Raw genomic sequence first — 21,921 nt, forward strand, 5'->3', positions numbered from 1 at the left:
AATCTGGGGAGTAGAAACATTTCCAAATTAAGGAGCACCTATAAAGAATAGGTCTTCCAGTTACTTCAAACAAAAAAAAAGGAAAAAAACCAACCAACCAACAGCTTAATGGGAAAGTACCAAAAACTAGTAATTAGCCCAAAACTTCTTAGAATAAACAACTAGTGCTGTTATTAATGTGACAAAATGCATCCAGATTCTCTGAAAACAAAGGTTAATTTTTAGTATTTGATGTCTTATGAATCTTGGTCTTTTCTCAAGTCTCTTGTCCATCTTCAAGAAACAGTAACAGAAGTATTTAACCAGATTGATTTTACAGGATTCACTTCACTGCCACCCTATTCAGGAGTACTCCCTGTGACATCCTGAATTAGTCCACTGCAGCATCCAGAAGAGTTTCTTAACAAACAAAATACTGAAGAACAATATGGTGGTTTTTTTCTCTTTTTACCTTCTTAAACTAATGGTGTTTTATCTCTTTTTACAAAGAATGCCTATTCCTCTCATTCTTTTCTAGCCTATTTCCTCCATCCACTCTTTTCATCCCGTCTTTAGCCTAACTGCATCTGTAGGATCCAGCTCTACTTTCATTGGTAGATAATACTACTCTCTTCATCTTTTCAAAGTATCTTCCTTTTCTAGCCTCTTACGTAAGTGGCAACAACAGCACTTAAAAACATCTGGTTAGCACCTACTTACCCAGTGCTTTTACTGCAGCCTAGGTTTCTGCAATTAGAAGTGTCATTTTGTAGAAACATCTAGAGGCTAGAACCATCAGAAACTCAGCAGCACTCCGTGCAACACACCAGTTATGTCACGACTACCAGTAACAAACGTATAAAGCTCTTACTCTGGTGCTTTAAGCTTTCAGGAAAATCTTACCTGAATTCAGTTTTTCAAATAAGAAGTGCAATCACAAACCATTTGTATGGTTCATATTTTCAAGAAGGAAAGGGCATGGGGAGAACGCAGTCAAAACCATTTTTAAAAGTTAGTGCCATTTTATTCTATTATTCTAACATTTTTTATACTAGAGTGTCACCTCAACTGCAAGATATTTATTTAGGATTTTCTTTTCCTTTTCAGCTGCAGCCCACTTCTGTTTTCAACTAATTCTAATGGTAAGTAAAGATGCAATCCTTTGTCTGTGCTGCTATCAAAACAGAGTAAATAAATGTTTTCCTAAGGAGAATCAGGAACGCTTTACTTCAAAGCTTTGGGGTTTTTTTGTGAACCAAAATGGACCAGGATTGATCAATAACAACTGCTCTGGTGAGTCAGAATACTCTGACTGAAGCACTTTCCCCACCTGCCAATTCTGCTTATGCCAAGAACACAGAAAGAAGCTTCATTTTTTGCAGGTTCAATCACAATTTTTCAACATAAAAATTGACTAAAGTAACAAAACAATTACAACAGTCGAAAATTTTCTGCCTAATCTTAGATAAGACAAGGACAGAAAAGACAAAACACAAGACAGCACCTCTAAAACATGTGATATGTGTCAGATAAGACTACAAGCTGACCAAAAAACGTAGAGTATGTACTTAACCAAAGTATTCTTTGCATTTTTGCGTCTTTTGGATCACTATAGTTTATTTGGAAGCAATTGTTTAATGTTCATCTCTTCAAATACTGATTTTTAAAACATACTACATTTGTGTTCTGTTAATATTACATAGAAATTGAATTTATTGTCTCACAACCCACCTAGTGCGCTCTGTTGCTCCTGTTTTAAAATAGTAGAAAATACCTTACAGCATTACTAAACAAACAGGAGAGAGGACTGTCTCAGACTTCAGCAAAATAGGAAGTCTTTTACAAAATCAATTACTGTTTTCACTAAAGAAAAACTTGTCATGTCCAATCTTTTCCTTAGCCTTTTCTGTACTACTAAAATCTTAAGACAGCCCCTAATATTAAGCCAAATTCTCCAATTACTTTTAAGACACAATTGAAATATCAATGTACAGAACCAGCCAGACCATGATGTTCTCTACAACAGGTGGGTTTTAGAAATCACTGATTCAGTCTTCCAGTCCTACCTTAGAGAGGAAATAAAGTGTCAAAGACAATATAAATTGTTTCCTTTGTTCAACCTATGTTGTGTTGCAATAGTATATTATATATACGAAAACAAGGCTAGACAATGCAAGAAGTATCAGCTACAGTGAAAGCAAATAAAGAAGGAAAACTATAGGCAAAAGAATTTTAAAAGGTTTTAATGCTCACTGATTAAAATAATAATTTTGAAAGTAAAGTGAGCACTGTTGTATTCTTCCAGCAGAAATACGGACTGACTGAGCCCTTCTGAGCACATCTGTATCAGCTAATAAAGAATGCAGAGATATAGAATATAAATTTATCCCAATTGACCGTATGAATTTGTTCTATATTTTAATAAAGGCTTAACTATTTTGAACTCAACATTAATTTTGGTCCAAGAAAATCTTTACTTTTATTATAAATGTAGTTTCTATGAAAAAGGCAACGAAATAACAGTAGTACCACTTCGCTTATACACTACAAGAAGTTTTTGGCTTTCCAAAATAAATGGCTAGCTGAGAAATAAGCAAGATAACAAGCATTCATCGTAAAATTATGTATCTTCCTAAAGATCAGATTCTTAAGCATTCATTGTAAAATGATGTATCTTCCTAAAGATCGGATTCTTAACACTCAAACTCATAAAACACTTTCCCCACACTTATCCCTCCCCGGTCTCTGCTTTGGCCTTCATTAAGAAAGTTATCTGAGAAACAAGTTACAAAAGAGCTGAGTTCAGTCACTTCAAAAGCACCTCCATCTGGAAAAAAGCAGCAGCATTCAATGGAATGTAATTTGATTTTTAAAAAATTATTAACTTACCCTGCTCATAGAATCAAAACATTTTCTGACCAGGGATTCAACATCATTAGGTCTATCTTGAACATTTATCCAGTCTAACAAAGACACATTGAAGGAAGGCTGATCATCATCTTTCAATTCTACTGACATTTCATTGTCCTGGACAGTAGCACTTTGACCAGATTCCTTATCATCTTTTACATTTTCAGGCTCTGTGCCTTCCAAAGCTGAATGTTCAACTGACTTGCAAAATGACGCTAACATTGATTTACTGTTCACTTTAGATATATCAGGATAAAGCACCAATTCAGCAGATTTCCCATCCTCAGTTTCTTCACTTTCTGCTCCTCCGTGTTCAGGTGAAGAATCCAGTCTTCCTAAACACTCTCTGTAACTGTGTCTTGTCAGGCACTCCAGCAGTGGTATCTTGGCCATGATAGAAACAGCAGAACCCAAGCTTTTTTTAAGAAGTGAAAAGAAAAAAACATCAGTATCTAGAGGCCAATATAACACAAAATCTTAGCTAAAAAATAACAATATGAACTGCTATTCATTTTAGAATTGAAGCAGATTTCAAAGTTATTTTGCAACTACCCTTTGAAACTACTGCGCTGAGTACCAACATCATGGAAAGACAGCTAAAGAAATCAGAGTTTTTGCTCTTTTCCACTGCTGAGTATGACATCTTCTAAACTTCCAAGCTTATGGCTACATTGCAACGAAAAGTTGTAACTTATAACTCGAAATAAAAGTTTTAAGTTACACTGCAATAAAAAAAAGAGTTTGATAAACTGAGTCACACCCACTTACTTCTTTGTTTAAACACACAACCGGGACTTATGTTTCCTATCCACATGGATATCAATGTTTATTATCAAAGCTTTGAGTGTTCTCTGTCTGACTACTTTTGCAGAATTTGAATAGTTTCTATTTGGTAAAAGCTATGAAGCTCAAGGTGTTTTTTTACAGATAAAATATATTTATGGTTTATTTTTTTAAGTGTCCAGTATCTATGTATATTCTGCAAAGAAAAGCACTCATAGAAACACCACAACACTATAGTGCAAAGATGTGAAAGATTTTCTTTGAAGTAACACCCAGTCCTTTGCAGGACACAAGTACAGACACACACACACAGTATATATATCTAGATACATGCCCCCCATCCCATTCAAAGGAATACAAATTCACTCAAAAGTTTGTGTTATGACTTCATATTTTCAACACAGATTGTACTTCTTAATATCAGTTCAAGTTATTAAAAATCAATTAATTCAAAAGTGTAAATAGGTACTTAAAAATTCTAATGTCTAAATTTATTATCTCATTTTTTGTAGTGCACATTTGGAATGACTCCAGCTCTTAAGCAGCTGTTCATTAATGAGTTTATCTCCCACATAATTCAATACAGGTTTCTTTGTGCTGATAAATGAAAGGAAAAATGTCAGTTAAAAAAAGTAACTAGCACAGAACAAGAAGAACATTCTCCATGACACACAATCAAACAAACACATGCTTGTTTAATCAGAATAAGCACCAGATATAAAACACTTAAAAAACTAAGTTTAAAATAGAGTAAATTTGGAGATTAAGAATGAATTTAATAAACAACCTACTGTGTAAGTTTCAATTTGATATCATCTATGGACTGCAAATAGCTTGAATACACATTTTCAAACTTGAAAAGCAGCTTTTGATAAGAGTATGTACAGTCTTCCAAGTTGGCCATTATGGCAGCCCAGCCTTGATGCTGAAGATGTTCATCATGTACAAGACCTTCACAAAAGGAGCAAAGCTTCTTGGCAACCTCATACATTTCCTGAAAAAACAATCATCAAAATACAAATCAAGCTACTGTTGTAACTTTATTGAAGATTTTAACATAAAAAGTATGACATTTAGATAGCTCAAAAGTTGTACACCTTAAAACTTCAAAAAAAAAAAAAAAAACCAAACTTTTTTAATTTAAGAATAAAGGAAGTTAATGAGATGACAAAAAATCAAGTACTATTTATTGAGAAATATCTTCAAAACAGAGAGGTGAAAACTGTAGTTCCAAAACCACCTTGTAAAATTAATTAAATGCTGCTAACATAAAATACTCAGGGCACACACACAAGAATAATAACCCTCGTACTAATAATATGATAGAAAAAACTGACAATCAAGGTCCAATAAGGAGAACCTTTTTGATGAGCCAAGCAGAAGCTCAGAACAAGACAATGAACTGCACAGTCAGCAAAAGTGCAGGTGGATCAGATGCAAGAAGAGATGCATGAGGAAACAGCAGGGCAAATAATTTAAGTCTTTTATTGATTAATAAACCAGATGAAACATGATGAGCAGCAGTACAGTGTCCACAAAACTCTAAAACACCCTGAAACTTGGCATCTGCAAACCAATGTGGAAGTTTTTCTGTTAAAGTACTGGATGACACAGAGGCATTTTACTGCCATATGAGGGTGAGAATTTACCACTGCACTAGGCAAAGTTAAAATAGAGACCTACATATGGTAATTACCAGATCTTACTAAAAGTATATTGCAATGCCCATTATAATCAATTCCGAAGTTGTAGTTAGTAGGAAGAGCAACTATTTTAAGTTTAGCAATTTAAGTAAAAGGCTGTTCCCCTCAAAGGACCTACTAAAACACCAAAAAATAACAACAAAAGTCATGCAATAAATCCTTCAAGCTCAAAACTTTACCAATAACACACTCCAAGGAAAATATATTCCTGAGCATACCTGTACTTTAGGTTTTAGTATCTACCAAACCTACAAGAAAAAAGTCTTCACTTTTTGAAGGTTGAGCACACTTTTAAACCAGGACTGAACACAACTTTCCTGTGCTATCATACATGTGAGAAAACCACGCACGGAAAAACAAGTTACACAAAATACAGTGAGAGAGCAGTGTTAAAAACCTAACACACCTGTGTATTTCAGAATTCGTTTGCTGCTGAACACATGGTTAGCAGCATATATGCGCATTCAAAAAAATTTGGGGGCCAACGACACTTACCTTCTGAAATAAACCACTAAACTGCATTTTAAACAAACATTTTAAACAAACATTTCAGAATTCATATTGATAAAACCTGAAAGTTATGAACATCCTCCCTGTTTCAGAAGTCCAAGCCCTGTTTCAAGCAGCTTGACAAAATTCTACTGTCCTTCAAATTACTGATAGCTAAGCAGATGAACAGTGAATATACAAAATACTTATATATGCAACTCCAATGAAATCCGAAGTTGCTCTTACAAACTCCTATCACTTTGTAGTAAAGATGTTACTTGTCTTGTTTTCTGAACTTTGGCAGCTTCGTGTGCATGCGAGAATGATGATTTCCAGTTTGAAAAAAATGGTTATTTTAATTGCTGCAGGAACTCTCGCTTCCTAAGTCAAAAATCAACCAATAACACAACTGGAATGGTATCCAGACAATGCTGAAATCTGCAAGTCAGTTTCTCCAGACCATCCCGAGGAGTTTGGCTATAAAATTTAAATGTACATAAGCTGACCAATGCAATATTGACAACTTGAACAATTTTTTACTTTCTTAAATTCACTTCATATACAAGTTATGCAAAGGCAAATTGCACAGCATATAAAAAAAGCAGAATTACTGCTTCCTCAGTAATCATACTAAGAACCAAAAGGACAGGCTGTTTTACCCTAGGATATACCAAAAAAGTACACCAAAAAAATGAAGTTGAAAAGGTAACTGAATGTCTCTGTTGCATTCTAATCACATCCTGGAAATATACACAAACATTTGACTTTCAACTCATAAAAATTACTATCTTCTCAAAGTCAACCTTCCTCCAAATGAGGAGCCATACCACTCCAAACCACTATCAGCCACAGTTCCAGAAGTGAGAGCATATACAAAACCACACATTAGTTTCAAACAGTTTAAAACAGCAGGAGCCACCTACAAAATCAAAACTAATCACAAAATCCTTTTATGCAGTTCCTCCAAATGAGTATCAACGAGGCAAAGTAAAGACTGGACTCAGATGTTTTTTTAAAAGCCCTGAGCAGAGGTTTTTGTCAGTTCTATTTTTCCTTTGGACAACCTCACTTAGCACAGCACAGATCAAATGTTTAACATGTTGAAGTATGCACTAGGCTTCATATGACCAAACTTTCCATCCTGAGACATACTCTTAACTAGTGGGCAATGTTTGCTTTTTCAGCTAGATCTATTTATTGTGCTCACAGTAGAAGTCAAAAGTTAGAAGTTAGAGCTGCCCTATGAAGCCTTATTATGTATCATGTTTGATACTCCTTTCAGAACCTAAGTGTTGCCAATTTAACATTTTAGTTTTAACAAGCTTGTTTCCCCAGATAAAAACTTTCAAACACAAAACAGAAGTCGCAAGTAGAATAAAAAAAAAAAAATCCTCATAATTGACATCACTTGTTACACAACCGATAACCAGCACTGACACTCTGTATCTGAGAGTCTAACCTGTGGCAATTTACTCATATTTAACCAAACCAGGAGCTCCTGTCCCAGCAGTCTGACTCCTAGAAAAGCAAGAGCAAACAACAGTACTTCCCAGAGCAGCAAATTAATATTTGTTAATTTTTTTGAAACCTTGTAACAGAAGGACATTCTAATAAGTGTCAGAATCTCTCATATAAACAGATACATGCCCAAAGGAACTATTATATAAAAATACCCCAATGCCATCTAAGTATTCCACCAGGTATTCTCTGTCAGATGAGCTGCAGCTTCTTAAGGTATACACAGCAGATGTGGACATTAAAATAAAAATCCCCTTATGAAAGCCATCATAAATATTGCTCATAAATCATCTCAATCATAAGCATTGAAACATACTTTGTCTCTCAGAGAAAAAATATTTTTTTCTGAGCTAACTCTGAGATCAAAATTCAATAGCGTAGTTTTTTTCAGGTAACATGTTTTCAAAGTTACCCATATGCTAATAGACTGCAAATCAGATTGTACAAATGAACAGACACATTTCAGGGCACATATGCAAGGTACTACAACAGCATCCCATATTATCATCCTCTCAAAGTTATTTTTACACGTGCCAAGGAAATTCTCTCTAGTTGGTGGGAGTAAAACTAGAGAATTCCGTCTGCATGGATGAACCTGAATGCAATTAGTCCACAGACACCAAATACTGCTTTTGATGTTGCTTTCTTAAGCCATATCATGAAATAAGCTCATTACATTCAAATAGTAAAGAATATTACTCTGAATTCAGGAGGTTCCACACAGATGGTTCTAATGAAGGTCAAACCACACGGAGTAACTATTTGTCCACATGCCAGAACTGTTTCAGTCTTAGACTATACTAAGCAGATACCAGTGCATACAACAAGAACACTATGTTAAACCTGTATTTTATTTGTTTTGTTTTAGTCAACCCTGCTTTCAAAATGTGAAAGCATGCAGCAAGAAAACAAAGCAGAAAAGTTGTTTTGTTTCCTTTGGAATACCTGTGTAACTTAACTTTAACTTTTTTCTTTAAAGTTATGAAATTAAAAGCTACACAAATGCACACCTTTCTTATCTTTCCATCACTTCCGAAATAAAGCTTCAGGTGATGTTGTTTTTTCCTTCTACCTGCTGTCTAAATCCATAGACAACATTTTTGTGAGAGATCTCCAGCCACTTTAGAAGGACCTAGACCTATAAATTTTATATAACTGTATGGCTCTATGCAGGAAAGAATTAAGCAGCTCTCTGCTAAACGAATAAATTCTAAAAACCGAATTATGTCAGGCACAGAAGTAAAGGCCTGCAATCCAACATATGTTTTAACGCTTCTCAGTAAGGTTGCCAGCTCCAGCGCAGAAAATGAAGCCTGCCTAACAACAGGCTTGCTTTTGTCATTGACTGTTCACAGACGCACTCAAGTCTTACTGGCAGACACCCAATGGTTCACAGAGCACAAAAGTTAACTTCAGTTGCCTTGTAGGGCTACATTCATCCTAGTGGCCTACAGCAGCATATCTAGAACACCAACCACTTCACTGCACTGCTGGAATAAGTACCTAAAAGAGCACCACTACCAGGATAAGAGTACCGAGACCCAGACTAATCCCCACTTGCTGTTATGCTGAAGAGTAAATAAAGGCAACATCTTCCCTACCCAATTTTTCAAGAAATCCACAGGGCCACCAGAATGCTTTAATCTTTGGTTGAGTATTGTAACAGAGTGTTTAGTTGAATTATTTCGTTTGAGAACCACAACTTAAATTCAGGCAATTCTTCTGATTATAATTAATTCTGTTTTCTAGGTTTCAACCAAAAATCAGTAGAAGCAACAAAGTATGTTTTATCTAATGCAGAAATTAACTGGTGAAGTGTTTAGGATCAATTTCAAGACTTTGCATCCTACTGTCGTAATTCTGCTCATCTGAATGAGCAAAATTTGACAAGGGTCTGTTGTCTTAAGTGGTCTTTGGACTTACCTCTAAAGAACAAAAGTTCTCAGGAAATGCAGGGTTCTTTCCATTCTCTAAAACCCTGTGGTAGAAGGAAATAAGTCATCAAAGTCCTCTACTGCCATGTGTCTGAAACTCTGTAAAAGGGACTCCCTTACAGGTTTCAATCACCATAAAAATCAACCTCAGACCAATAAAAATGATCCTTAAAAGTAAAATTCCACAAACTCATACACTGTAACCGCAGATAAACACTTTCACAACAAGGAACTGTTACCTTATTTACCAAAACTAGTAACCAAGACCATTATCTTAATGCATACACAGCTAAAACATCAGTGAAGCTATTAGATTAAGACACACTTCAAGATTTCAGTTTTAAAACTTATAATTGGAGCAGTTAACTTCACTGTAAAGGAGACTGATATTTCAATTTGTCTCCTGTCAGTAGACAGCCAATTATTCCATAATTCTTTAATATCAGTCATTTTTGGTGACTGCATCCTTTGGATATTTGTCCACACAGTTCACGACTTATTTCCTACTTAAACATACTTATTTCACCAGCATAATACAGAAAAAGTTATTTTGTTAGTCACAGCTTAATGACTTTCTTCAGTATTACTTTCACCATTTCTCTCTGATATTACAAGTAGGTTTGGAGAAGTCAAGTGACAGAATTTACCATCACAAAACGTACTGAGAAGTGACATAAACCACCACAGTCAGGGAGTCAAACCATGGTATAAGTGTTAACTTCCACTAGCTTGATTCCAAATCACCCAACTCTTTTCTGTCAGATCAATTTTTTAAAAGCTTGATCTAAAGTTCAGTTACAAAGGGCAAACAAAATGCTAGAGTAGCATTTAGAAAGATCTGCCTTAGAGTAGATCTTTCATTATACCGATAAACTAAAACCTACTCCATACTACCCAGCTCAATTACTTTAAAAGATTGAGACTGATCACTAACCTGAGTTACAGAGAAATTTGGACTTCTTTGGAGGAGCCACAAGTGTGTCTGACTATTAGACAAATTGTGGATACAATATTGCTGCTAGCAGGAATTTTTCTTGTTTCTTTCCAGTCCCGTGAGCTACTTTTCTCTCTCACAGAAGATATTAGCAGTGTTCTATAAACTATGAACACCTGCGACCTTGCAAAGCTTTGTTTATGCTACAGTAGAAAAATATTTTGACAACGGATGTTTTAGGATTTTAGCCAATCACCCCAAGGGGTGGCTGATCCTTTGACCAATTAGACTATGAAGAAAAATGTCTATAAAAGAGTTTGTAAAATAATTAAATAAATCAATCTTGCTGCACAATTCCTGCCTGTTGGATCTCTCTTCTCCTCCCTGCCACTGAGGCATACCGTAACAGACAAATAATTTAGCCAAAATTAATTTGGCCACACAATTGTTTCAAACACTACACACCTTGAAGAATATTCGTATTTTAAAGTAACTCTTTCCAGAGAGTCTCAAAGCAATTTTCTAGTAGAAAAGAGCATTTCTCTAAATAGTAGATCCACAGCTTTCAGGAAGCATGACTGTACTTCTTGGCTTAAATATCTGAAGTGTTTGAAACTAAACCAAGAATCTATGACTATGTACTATGACTACAACTGTGGTTTTACACAACCAAATGAAATGACCACACAGTTTCTCATCCTCATTTCCACTTCTCAAAGAAGAACTGACAGGAACTGACAGTTTGATCATGACAGCAGCAGCATCCCATGAGATGTGAAACATACCCACTAACAAAAGTCCAAGTTTTCAATATCCCTCTGGGACAAATGACGTGGGAACTTCAGTTATATCACTAAAAAAAGAATAATAAATAAGCCTTTCCTAAAGGCTAAACTACCAGGAATCATTTTAAGCAGTGGCGTTACAAGACCACAAGATTAGACAAGACTGACATGACACCGCTTATTGCACAACATACTGTGTAGAGAACAGCTTGTCTTCTCAGCTGGTGTGCATGAAACTTTTTGCACACATTGTGTGCACCTCACTGTCTACATACTGCAGCTCAAGGCCAGAACTGCTAAACTGCAAGAAAGATGGGAGACCAGGCTAGCTGTAAAAAGGCAACCTGGAACCCTTCAGGCAGAGATCTCAAAGGTAAGTTTTTAGCCCAAGGAAAACCAGAATACCAAGCCATAAAATTAAAACAGGCTTAGAAAGTTGATTTAACTGAGCTTTTTAAAAAACATATAAACACAGACATCATACTGCAAATGACAAAGCCTGTGGCAAGAATTTCAGTTTAGATGGTAAAGGAACGAGTTAAGGAACAGATGTAGCTTCTTTAAAGCTACCTAATCTTTATACTGTGAATTCAACATAATGAGATCACGGGTAGTGAACAGGAACAAGAAAATCTGTAATAGATGTTAAAATCACGAAAATAAAAAGAAATAGAAAATGGATGTATCTTGATATGACAAACACAGTACCATGGAAAACCAAACACAAGGTAAGTTCCCCACAGGAATGATTTTTGGTTGGGAGTTATGAAATCTAAAAAAAGGCTACCTGTAAGTCAAAGAAATTAGTTTTACCGGGGGAAAAATGGCTGCTTTTACATATACTTATACCCTACAAATATATATGCAACAGGCCATAAGAATGCCAGGACCTCCACTAAGAACTAAAACACGACTTCTAGTTATACCTGAGTAGTAACAGCAGATTATGGGGGGAAAAAAAATGCAGAAAGCAAAAGCATAGTTTAAGTCAATAATGATCAAGTTTAGACAGAGAAAAAATGATGGAGAGGCCACAATGGCACAGATTCATAAAAATACTTGCTAAAGGAAGCTCTAGAACTACTTTCATTGTGAAGAAAAAAATTAGAACCCATATATCACTGTATGTTTACAATTTCTTATCAAGTCTGATTTTACAGATCATATCCTATAGCCTCTGGACAGAGCAGATACCAGCTTAAATAAAAAGCAATAGCTACCAAATATTCTCCCCTATTTTTACAAAGTTACACATCACTACTTCTTGTTGTTCATGAGCAATAATTTAGAATGAAACCTTTATTTTCCTACTACTCAACATTATCATCGTGTAGTAGCACCTGTAATAGTAGTAAATATTAAGTAATCAAATTTAATTAATTAAAATGCTCTAAATAATTACCACAGGCAAAAACCTCTCCATTATCAAGTACTGCCATTCTGCTTTTCTGGTGAAGCAGGTTACCATTTCTCTAGAATTAATAAAAAGACAAAGCTTGGATTTTTAAGGTCTATTTTGCAGAAACTCTCCCATACAGTACTGTCAGTGTGGCTTTGGATGCATCAATCACACAACTACAGAGGTTCAGAGCCTTTCTAGCTCTCTCCAGATCTTAACTGATTCTGAAAAGGATTAATATCCCATGTTCTTTCCTCCTCCCAGGCAAGAGGCTTATGGTGTACCTTGGAGACGATTAATGCTTTAACCACGTTCCCAGTCCTCCCTCAATATGCTTCAAGCAGGCATCAAAAAAAACTATCTCAGTACAATACTGCACTACTTCTTTATCCAGTTTTCACACCTTGGTACATCTAAAAATCACAACAGAATATTTACTAGTCTTTCATCACATATGACAGATTTGTCAGTCCCCTGACATCCCAGAGAAGTACTCAGTTCATTTTCACAGCCTAACACAGAGCCTATGGCTTTAGAACATTTAAAATCTTGGATAAAATTAACTGTGCATGCAAAGGTGAATCAGATTTACGAATATTACTACCTATTTAATCTTTAAATAAATTTCCAAGTTTTTCATGAGAAAACAAATACCATCACTATAGCCATTTTACAAGCAGGGAAGAACTGTCAAAAGTGGGGAACAAATAATAATCTTCCTGAAAATAATCTGCAGGCTATAATAAAACCTCCATTTTACTTGGATCCATGTTTAAAGAGAATTCCTCCCCCTGCTTCCCCCAGTCCTGCACTAATACTAATAGGTGACATTAAGTATGGAAAGATTTATTTTCTTCTTGCAAATCAAACTCAAGATCACTCTCTCTATATAAACTTTCCAGTCTGTAGTGTAATATTAATAGTATTACAGACCTGCCACCAGAATGAGCCAGTAAAGATCTAAATAACATATTTAAAAGCATAAACACTACAATAAACTTGCATGCTCTGCATATTAATACAATCATCAGAATCAAAGGGGGAAGATTAGCCAGTACCAACAATTCTTTTCAAGTCTAAATAGGAGTATTTTTTATAAAACCCCTGGAATAAAAAAAGCTTACTCCAGAGGGATTAAATAAGTTCCATCATTGTATAGTAATTTTACCAAACTGAAAGCCAAATTAAGAATCTAAGACCAGAAAACAGGGCATGGAATAGAGAAACCAGATAAAATAACGGTGAGAAACGAGACTACCATCACCTTTCCCTTCCATAACCCTCAACAAAACACAAAGACTATAGCAATTACTACAGTCTCCCTTCATATCAAATCAATGTTAAGTATTTAGAAGCAATCAGTCTTGCTTACTTTTATAACCTCCTCTTAATACTTCACAAAAAATGGCTTTAAAGTACTTTCAGTTTCAGCTGGTAAAATCAGAACCCTCACACTCTTCACAGAGCACAACTGAAAACCTCCTACTCCTTAGCTGAATTCACATTGATATCCACTCTTCTCTATATGACAGTCATATGATTCACAGACACCTAATAACTCAGGGTCCTATTTACAAAGTCAGCTGTAACTGTCAACAGGTGGGGGAGAGAGAAAAAGTCTACTGGACTCAATTCTTGCCTTAAATCAGACAGTACATCAAGGTCATAGTATTCTGGAGAACTTCCTCCCTTCTGACAGGCCAGAACGCCAAGAAAGAAACCAAAATCCCTGTTCTACATCCAACACTTAACATCTTTCTCTGAATTCTACTGTACAGTATTAAACCCCAGCCACTTCAAGTGCTACATGTTCTTCTGGACTGCATTAAAGTTGTCACTGAAATGAAGAAATTTTATTACCAGACAAAAAATGTATCACTATTCATTTTGTGTGAAGTGCTCCACATAAGTATTCTGCTGCCAGCCAACAGAAGCTTAAAAAATCTTTAGAGATATGAAAAATATTTAATCCATTTAAATGTAAAATTTGAAAAGACTATTAGGAGAGTTTTTAACAAAGAAACACAATCAGTCCAGCTACTGAAGGCATTGTCAGTGTCTTGAACATGCATCTGGTTTTTACTGCATGCATACTTGGTATCTTACTGGCCATCTTGCAGGGAGCGAGTTTTCCCTATCAAAACAACACAGAAATAACCAAATTGGAATTCTGATCACTTTGCAAGTAAATATATGCAATATGCAAGGAAAAGGCAGTATTCAATAATAGGCAACCTGAATTTTAGGAAGAAGTTTCGTTTTATTAATTCCTCACCAGTTGTTTAGACATATATCATGAAACAGAAGCTTGGCACGGTGCTTTTAAGAATTATACCGTTAAATTTTCTACTTGAGTTAACAACATTTCCAAAGTTACTTTTCTCACTTCCAGTTGAGGTAGACTGAGGACACTGAAAATAAGGCAGTGCACTGAAGCATGGTCCAAAGCAACCCGATTGCTTTTGTTTTGCAAATGCTGCAAACATATACATCCAAAAGATGTCTCACACTACAGTTTTGAAAGAAGCTCTGAACATGCTGAAGAAGCAAGCACATTTCAAAATTTACCTTGAAACTCTGAGACAAAGCCTCTGAAGAATACATCACCACTAATACACCATTCTTACTGCCTTTTGAAGAAACTATTTCGTATTTTACATCAAGCTGTCCCTCTGACATATTTTCCTTTGGTGTGCAAATACAGTAACAATCTACTTACCACAGCAAGCTGTGTTCGTGATGCTACTGTATGAAACACTGCAGGCATCATAAGAGATTCTTCTACTTTCAATTCCATCTCATTCTCTGCTGAAAATGTGGTTTTGGGGATAGCTGGTGGACGTTCACACAAGATCATTTCTTTGTTGAATAAAAAAATTGGGTTGGTGTCCTACACTCAAAAAGGAAAGGAAACCAAACACTGAGTAAAGGCAACTCACTGTTGAACCATCAATGATTTCCTCATGTGGGTAACATGTCTTGAGAACAAGTTAAAATCTACATTTATAAGCTGACTATATAAACATTGTTTCTCAAATCAAAGAAATCCAGCAAGCAACACACTACAGAAAAATACTTAAAAATCCCTTAGTAATAAATCTTTTTCTTCCCCTATAAATGACAGTTTAGGCTAAGAATGCAGCATGCACTTACTGTTCCAGCACTGTAACTACACACTCTTCTGTCTGGTGCCATACACTCTCCTCCATTGACAACCAGTACTTGGTGCTGAATGGCAATCTTGTACTTTGTTTGAATTGCATGTTTCAGATCAGCCACACTAAAAAAAAAAAAAAAAAAAAAAAAAAAAAAAAAAAGGGAAGAGAAGATGATGCTATCAGATTACTTTTCTCTCTCATTTTAGGTATTTCTGTAAGAGACACAGGTGACCTGTCTGTGTCAGAGTAGAACATTTTTAAAAGAAACATTTTCATTCTGCACAATGACATATTTCTAAAGTGCTGTAATGTGTTGCATTCTGGATATGCAGCTAATAAGCTATCAGCTAAAAGAAAACAGCCTCTGCATTGCTGATAAGTCACCAGCAACATTTCTTCCAAGATCTGTTACCATGCTGAAATTCTGGATTAAGTCACACCAAGCATTTAGGGTAACAGCTGTAGAAGTCATATTGTGTTTGTTGAATTTATACTTTATGACCAAACAGCTGACTTGCTAAAGCCCTAGAAGACAAGACTATTAACACTTCGTTATGCATAAGCACAATTTCACCTAATAAACTCTGGCTGATTTACTGTACATGAAATGCAGTAAAGGACTTACAATAACAGGAAACTTAACAATCGATATACCTGCAACAAATTAATATAAACATCACAGACTTTAACATAGAAACAGTATATCAATAGACCATCCCTGGTTTTAATTCAACAGCCTTAAACATTCAATTCTAGCTGACATCTTCACTTTACTGCCTATTTTAGGCAGTTCTAGACTGTGTCATTAACACACGTAAACAGCAAAGTAAATGAGAATTTACTAATCTGATCCAGTTACTGACACCAGCTAACATAACACACTGTGGTAGCACCTGTGCAAAGGCAGAAAAAAAGCTTCTGAGTATGAATTGAGTAATATAAGCATCAATAGTTTTGATGTAACTAGCAGGAAATTTAACAGTGTTACTGTTACTTGAAAAAGATCATAAAGATCTGTTATTTAAAGCAACCATGATTCAGCATGACATCATAAATTCTGTGATTCATTACAAACCTCTCACAAGCACAAGCTTGTACTTGCTAGCTGTGTTACAGTAACCATTCACCTATCACCTCCACAGTCTTTAGGAAGGTAGCTTGGCCTGTCCATGTACAAAGAGACAGGCGAAGAACCCAAGAAAGTTAGAACTAGAAAGAGCAAGTCTGTATGTACAGATATACAGAATAAGCAGTTAAACTGTTCGACTGAAGAGTCTTTGATTTTGTGTGGTTCAGTTGTTGGACAGCTTCCAAAAAAGAACCCAACTGAGCAAAAAGTGGGCCCATAACAGATTATTAGGAGCCTGGCATGGCAGCTTTGATGCTGCACCTCACTCACCATGATTTAGAAATGTAATGTCTAAATGTATCAGACAGCTTATAGGGGTGTGGGCACATATATAAAGGACGCAGTAGAAACAGAATGGCTGAAATACTATTTCATGCTCAGTAATACCCTGACTTTCATCTAGCTTTAGAGAAGAGCACACTAAAACACTCTAGTCTTTTTCACTCATGAAAATTACAAACAGGAGTTCAGGAGAAAGGAAACAATGGATTTGAGAACAAAATCCATGGTAGAAATCTTTTATGCCCAATTGCTTGCAACATATTCATCACTGATAGAATATGAAAACAGCAGGTGAGCTTGGCTCTTGCTACCCCCAAGGTGTCTTGCACATGAGAATAATGAAAAAGAATACAATACAAACCTCTCTAAAAGCATCTGTACATTTGCAAGATACGCTTTTAGTATGCAGTGAAAAAAAAATACAAACAGTAAACTTGTTGGGACTTCAGCATGATCCTCTAACACTGATCACGCTTCAGGTAGTTGGGCACTCAGGAGTTCATATTTTACAAATAAAATCATCTAAAACAGTTTGGAGCCTTACAACATAGGACAGAATCCACTTCTACCCATCTAAAACATGCGACAAAAACCTTCATGCCAATTCTTTAGGATCCAATCTAAAAACATTCCAGAGCACACATTTTCCTCAGGATGAGTGTACTGACAAGAGAAAGAACAACCTGCAGAACTTCCTCTATGATGCCAGACAGTAAAAAATAAACCATTTATAGAGAAATCCCAAATAAAAACACTATTCAATAAAAGGGCACAAAAGATCTGAAGTCATTCTGACAGTTCTTTCAAAAAGCACCAAACACAACACCAGATTCAACAGGAGCAGGTCAGCCTCTGCCACTGACCCAGAAAGTAAATAACTTCTCTACTCTTTCATGGAATTGCACACACAATCACCTGGCAAGGCATTGAAAATGCTAATCACAAAAAAAATGAAGAAAACAACCACCAAAATTCACTCAAATACAGGATAACCTAGAAGAAAACTGCACTGACATACTAAAAAAACCAACCTAATATCTGTCAAATATTTAATATATAACAAATATACATACTTTTTAAATTTAAACAATATACAATTAATTGACTCTCTTACTTTTGTACAGCAAGTTCAGTATCAAACGTAAGGGTAGTTCCAGTGTTGACCAAAAATACATATAGCTTCATGATGATTTCTTTAGATCTCTGAAGTTTGTAACTTCCACTGCTAAAATCATTTAGAAACTGAAACAAAAATTTCAAGCGTTAGTTTCACAGGAATTATGAAAAAGACAAGACACATGCTTTTGAAAACACACTTTCAGATATATAGTGGGTGAATACATCAGTGCTCACATTCCACAGTTCTTTATTCACTACCAAAGACAGAGATGTTGTTCCTCTAGCCAGAAACATGAGCAGGGTAAGTCTCTGCATGTACAGACAGTTAGGAGAACATGTGAGAATATACACTGAGAAGAATAAAAGAAACTAAATTAGAAAAAAATAAGAAAATATGACTTCCAATTGCAGAAGCCATCATCCCAGATCATTACCTGGCTTTTCTCAACTATGAAATACCTTTTTAAAGCCCCAGATAGTAATTTCCAGACATCTTTTCTAGATTTTACAAACAGCAGCACAATCTATTAATTCCTCAACTTACAGCCACTAAGTCTATCTGCTCACTACTATCCCTGTCCATACTTTTTCACTCAGAAATTAAATCATTGGCAACAACCCAAAAAAAAAAACCAAAGAAAAGAAAGAAGGCAAAATTCCTTTTTGTATTTCTCTACAGTAAGTAATAGCTTTAAATTTTTTTTTTCCTGTTATCAGCATTAGCTAAATCAGTAGCTCCTTTCTTTGTTACTGATAGCAAATATGAAGCATTCAAGCAAGAACGTGCAGGTCAACACACATTTTCAGTCCTGTGCCCTACAAGACCATGGACGAGTGACTCTATGCACGTGTTTTTCCAGTGTATGTGACAGATGAAAAATATTAACCTGCCTCATGAAACACTGAGACTTAATTTGAGATTTTATCACTTAAGTACTCCATAATTCTGAGCCTTTTTCTCTTCTCCTCCTTAGGAGCTAGGAAGCTTATGAGTAATTTCCACCACACTACCAAAGCTGCTGCAGAAATACAACTAGCACTGCAGTCACTAATAACCTGAATTTTTTGTGGAAGGAATGATGAAAAGTTAAGCTGTAAGTTTTAGCCACTAAGCAATATTCTTATATCATTGTAAAAATGACTTTTTTGGATTAAATTACTACACAGGTAATATAAGTTGTCCGTCTTTCTTTGTAGTATTAATAAGACACACATACAGGGTCTACACAGCTAATCATATTACTCGAACATTAGTCTGAATTTGCATTTATGTCTTTGCCTACACATAGAAAAATTTACAAACCACAGAGAAAAATAACAAACACCCCATTAATATGAGTAGGGGGGAGAGGTTTTATCAGAATATTTATTCCAGAAAGTCGTAAGAGTTTTCTTACAAGAGAGCAGCTACCCTCACACTTTTCAAGCATTCATTATAGTCCTAGTTAAATCATTCATTTTCACAACAAGGCTTCAGAAACAGAACTACATCAAATAAAAAAGGACCAGTTAAATAATTTGATCTGAAGAGTTTTGTTGTCCTTGCACCTGAACTCTACTGTACTCAGTGGCACCAGCTTCCTTTTGTATCAGAAAAAGGAGAATATACTCTATAAACTAAATTATTAGATAGATAAAAACTGCTGAACACCAAGAACAAGCTAAAAGTTCCTTATTTTATTAATAAATTCTCTCTTTTACATCTAAACATAGTAAAAGGCTTATATAATACCTAGTTTTCATATGAACATTACTACCAAAGCTAAAGTGGTATTTGAGAGAGAATGTGCCCAACACATACATGAAGTAAAATTTTAATTAAGCATTTACCCATCCAAACCATAACACTAAACCTAACAAAAACACAGAAAGAAGAAACATTATTAAGATCAACAATATTTATGACAGCATCTGCCATACATCAGGAGTCTCTAACTTTTTAACTTCAGGCAAAGAAAGAATTACCTTCAGGCACTATACAGAGCTACCGCCTTCTTCAAATTCAAGAGGAGAGTAACTGCGCACATTCGCTTTACTTGATTTTTGGCAACAGAGTAGCATGGCTGTTCAAAGCCAGAGAAAATCTGCAAAGAAAGGATACAGAATGCAATTATTAGTAAAAAATTATTATTAAAATGTCAGGGGTTTATGGCCATAATTGCATCTAATACAGAAATCAGTGTATGTTAATGCCAGAAGAATAATTATGTGGTAATTGTTTGCGGTTTTGTTAATTAATAATGCTATCCAGTCACAAGTCTGCCCAGAACTGCTATACATCTGAATACTTTCGCTCATCAATTTTGTTTAAAATAACTACTAATCATACTTTTGAGTGTTTACAAGGAGAGAAATTTAGTTCGCTATAAAGAAATGTTTGCTTTTCCATTAACCGAAATTATTTTTCAGAACTGATGCAGAATGTTGACGTGGTGATGCTGAGAGCAATAGAGAAAGTCTTAACAAGGCAATTTATCTATGAAACTCCAGCATTAAAAGACATACACGCTACTGCTGTTGAATGAAGAGTCCTATCCTGCAGCTGTCTCCCACAGATTCCTTCAGGAATCAGTATCACCTTCCTTACCTGAAACAAGGTAACCTATTTTGCTAAGCCATTCACCTACTTTCAAAACATGTGTTAGATTTATTTATTCTATTTTTTTTTTTTTTTTAAATAACCTGAAGATTCCCAGCTGCTTGTCACTGCATCTTTGCCAGGGGCTTCTCTCCCAGAACTGCTTTTTAAACTACAATGGAAACTACAACAACCAAAATGAGTCAGATCAGCAAAGGCGACCTTTTTAGGCTACCCTAGTTCATTTTAACTGTCTTCAGTTAAGTAGCAGTGCCAAAGGAGAAGGAGCCTTGGCAAAGAACATGTTGATGAGCTATTGGGCTCAGGGCAGTGAAGCCAGTGCACAAACTCCAAACTGCAAACAAACATTATTTCTATCATGTTAATGCCCTAGCAAGCTTCTGAGAAGATGATCGGGCACTATAAAGGGTGATAATCCATTACTAAAAATAGGCTTGCTGAAGCCTGAAAACCATTAGAACATGTAAACCATTTTATACAACCTATGCTACTACAGACAATCAAAAACACTCCATTCCATATTTGAAAACCTTGTAATAAAGGAAATAATCATTTTATGGTCATGGAACAGAAGAATTCTTTTCCTCCCTTTTGTCCCCTCCCTCTTCACTCCTATGCAAAATGCACACATAACATTTTATCAGAAGCAAAGGTACAATAAAAGGGAAATAACCAATGTGTTTAAGTGCTACCACAAGAAAAATTGTAATTAAAGTGTCCTCCTCCAGTTTAGCTATCAGCAGTCAACAGTTGTACTTGAGCAAAATGAATTTATGAATACTTCCTTTAGATCAAAGTAATGCACATTAACATGAAACTACTGAAACACTTCTGCCACAAACTAGGAACACAACACAATCTCTGTCTTGTAACTCCTTTGCAACCATTAAGAAGACAAAAAGCAAGTGTTGTTTCTCAACATTTCATCAAACAATGCTGGGGGAAAAGAACTACAATGACACAGGCAGGACAAATTTGTATTAGATTACTCTTTGGGAAAGGAAAAAAAAAAAAAAGAATGTAGAATTCACAGAATTCCACAAAATTCACCCACTCTCAAGATTGTTACAAATTTCAGTGAACACTTTCAGGAAGAGAGGAATCATGTAAAGCAAGGTTCCATAGAATACATGCCTTGAACAACAGCCGCCCCTGCAAGATTCACTGATACCCAACAAAGACATACTGCAGCCCTCCCTC

At 35.5% G+C, this 21,921-nt stretch overlaps 1 protein-coding gene across 1 annotated transcript in view; it reads right to left on the bottom strand.

Annotated features, from left to right (window-relative positions):
* The window catches only part of RB1CC1 (RB1 inducible coiled-coil 1), a 55,748-nt gene extending 35,542 nt beyond the window's left edge, over positions 1-20,206 (bottom strand). Inside the window, exons 1-6 of the mRNA XM_017727451.1 lie at positions 20,088-20,206; positions 18,118-18,245; positions 15,588-15,714; positions 15,154-15,324; positions 4,464-4,666; positions 2,869-3,304 (exon numbers count right to left, since the gene is read on the bottom strand). Of these exons, the coding sequence (XP_017582940.1) occupies positions 2,869-3,304; positions 4,464-4,666; positions 15,154-15,324; positions 15,588-15,714; positions 18,118-18,188 (1,008 nt within the window). The 5' untranslated portion in view covers positions 18,189-18,245; positions 20,088-20,206. The remainder of the gene's footprint in view (positions 1-2,868; positions 3,305-4,463; positions 4,667-15,153; positions 15,325-15,587; positions 15,715-18,117; positions 18,246-20,087) is intronic.
* Between the last annotated feature and the right edge of the window lie 1,715 nt (positions 20,207-21,921).

This window comes from Corvus brachyrhynchos, unplaced genomic scaffold, assembly GCF_000691975.1.
Source record: "Corvus brachyrhynchos isolate BGI_N302 unplaced genomic scaffold, ASM69197v1 scaffold60, whole genome shotgun sequence".
Taxonomy (NCBI): domain Eukaryota; kingdom Metazoa; phylum Chordata; class Aves; order Passeriformes; family Corvidae; genus Corvus; species Corvus brachyrhynchos.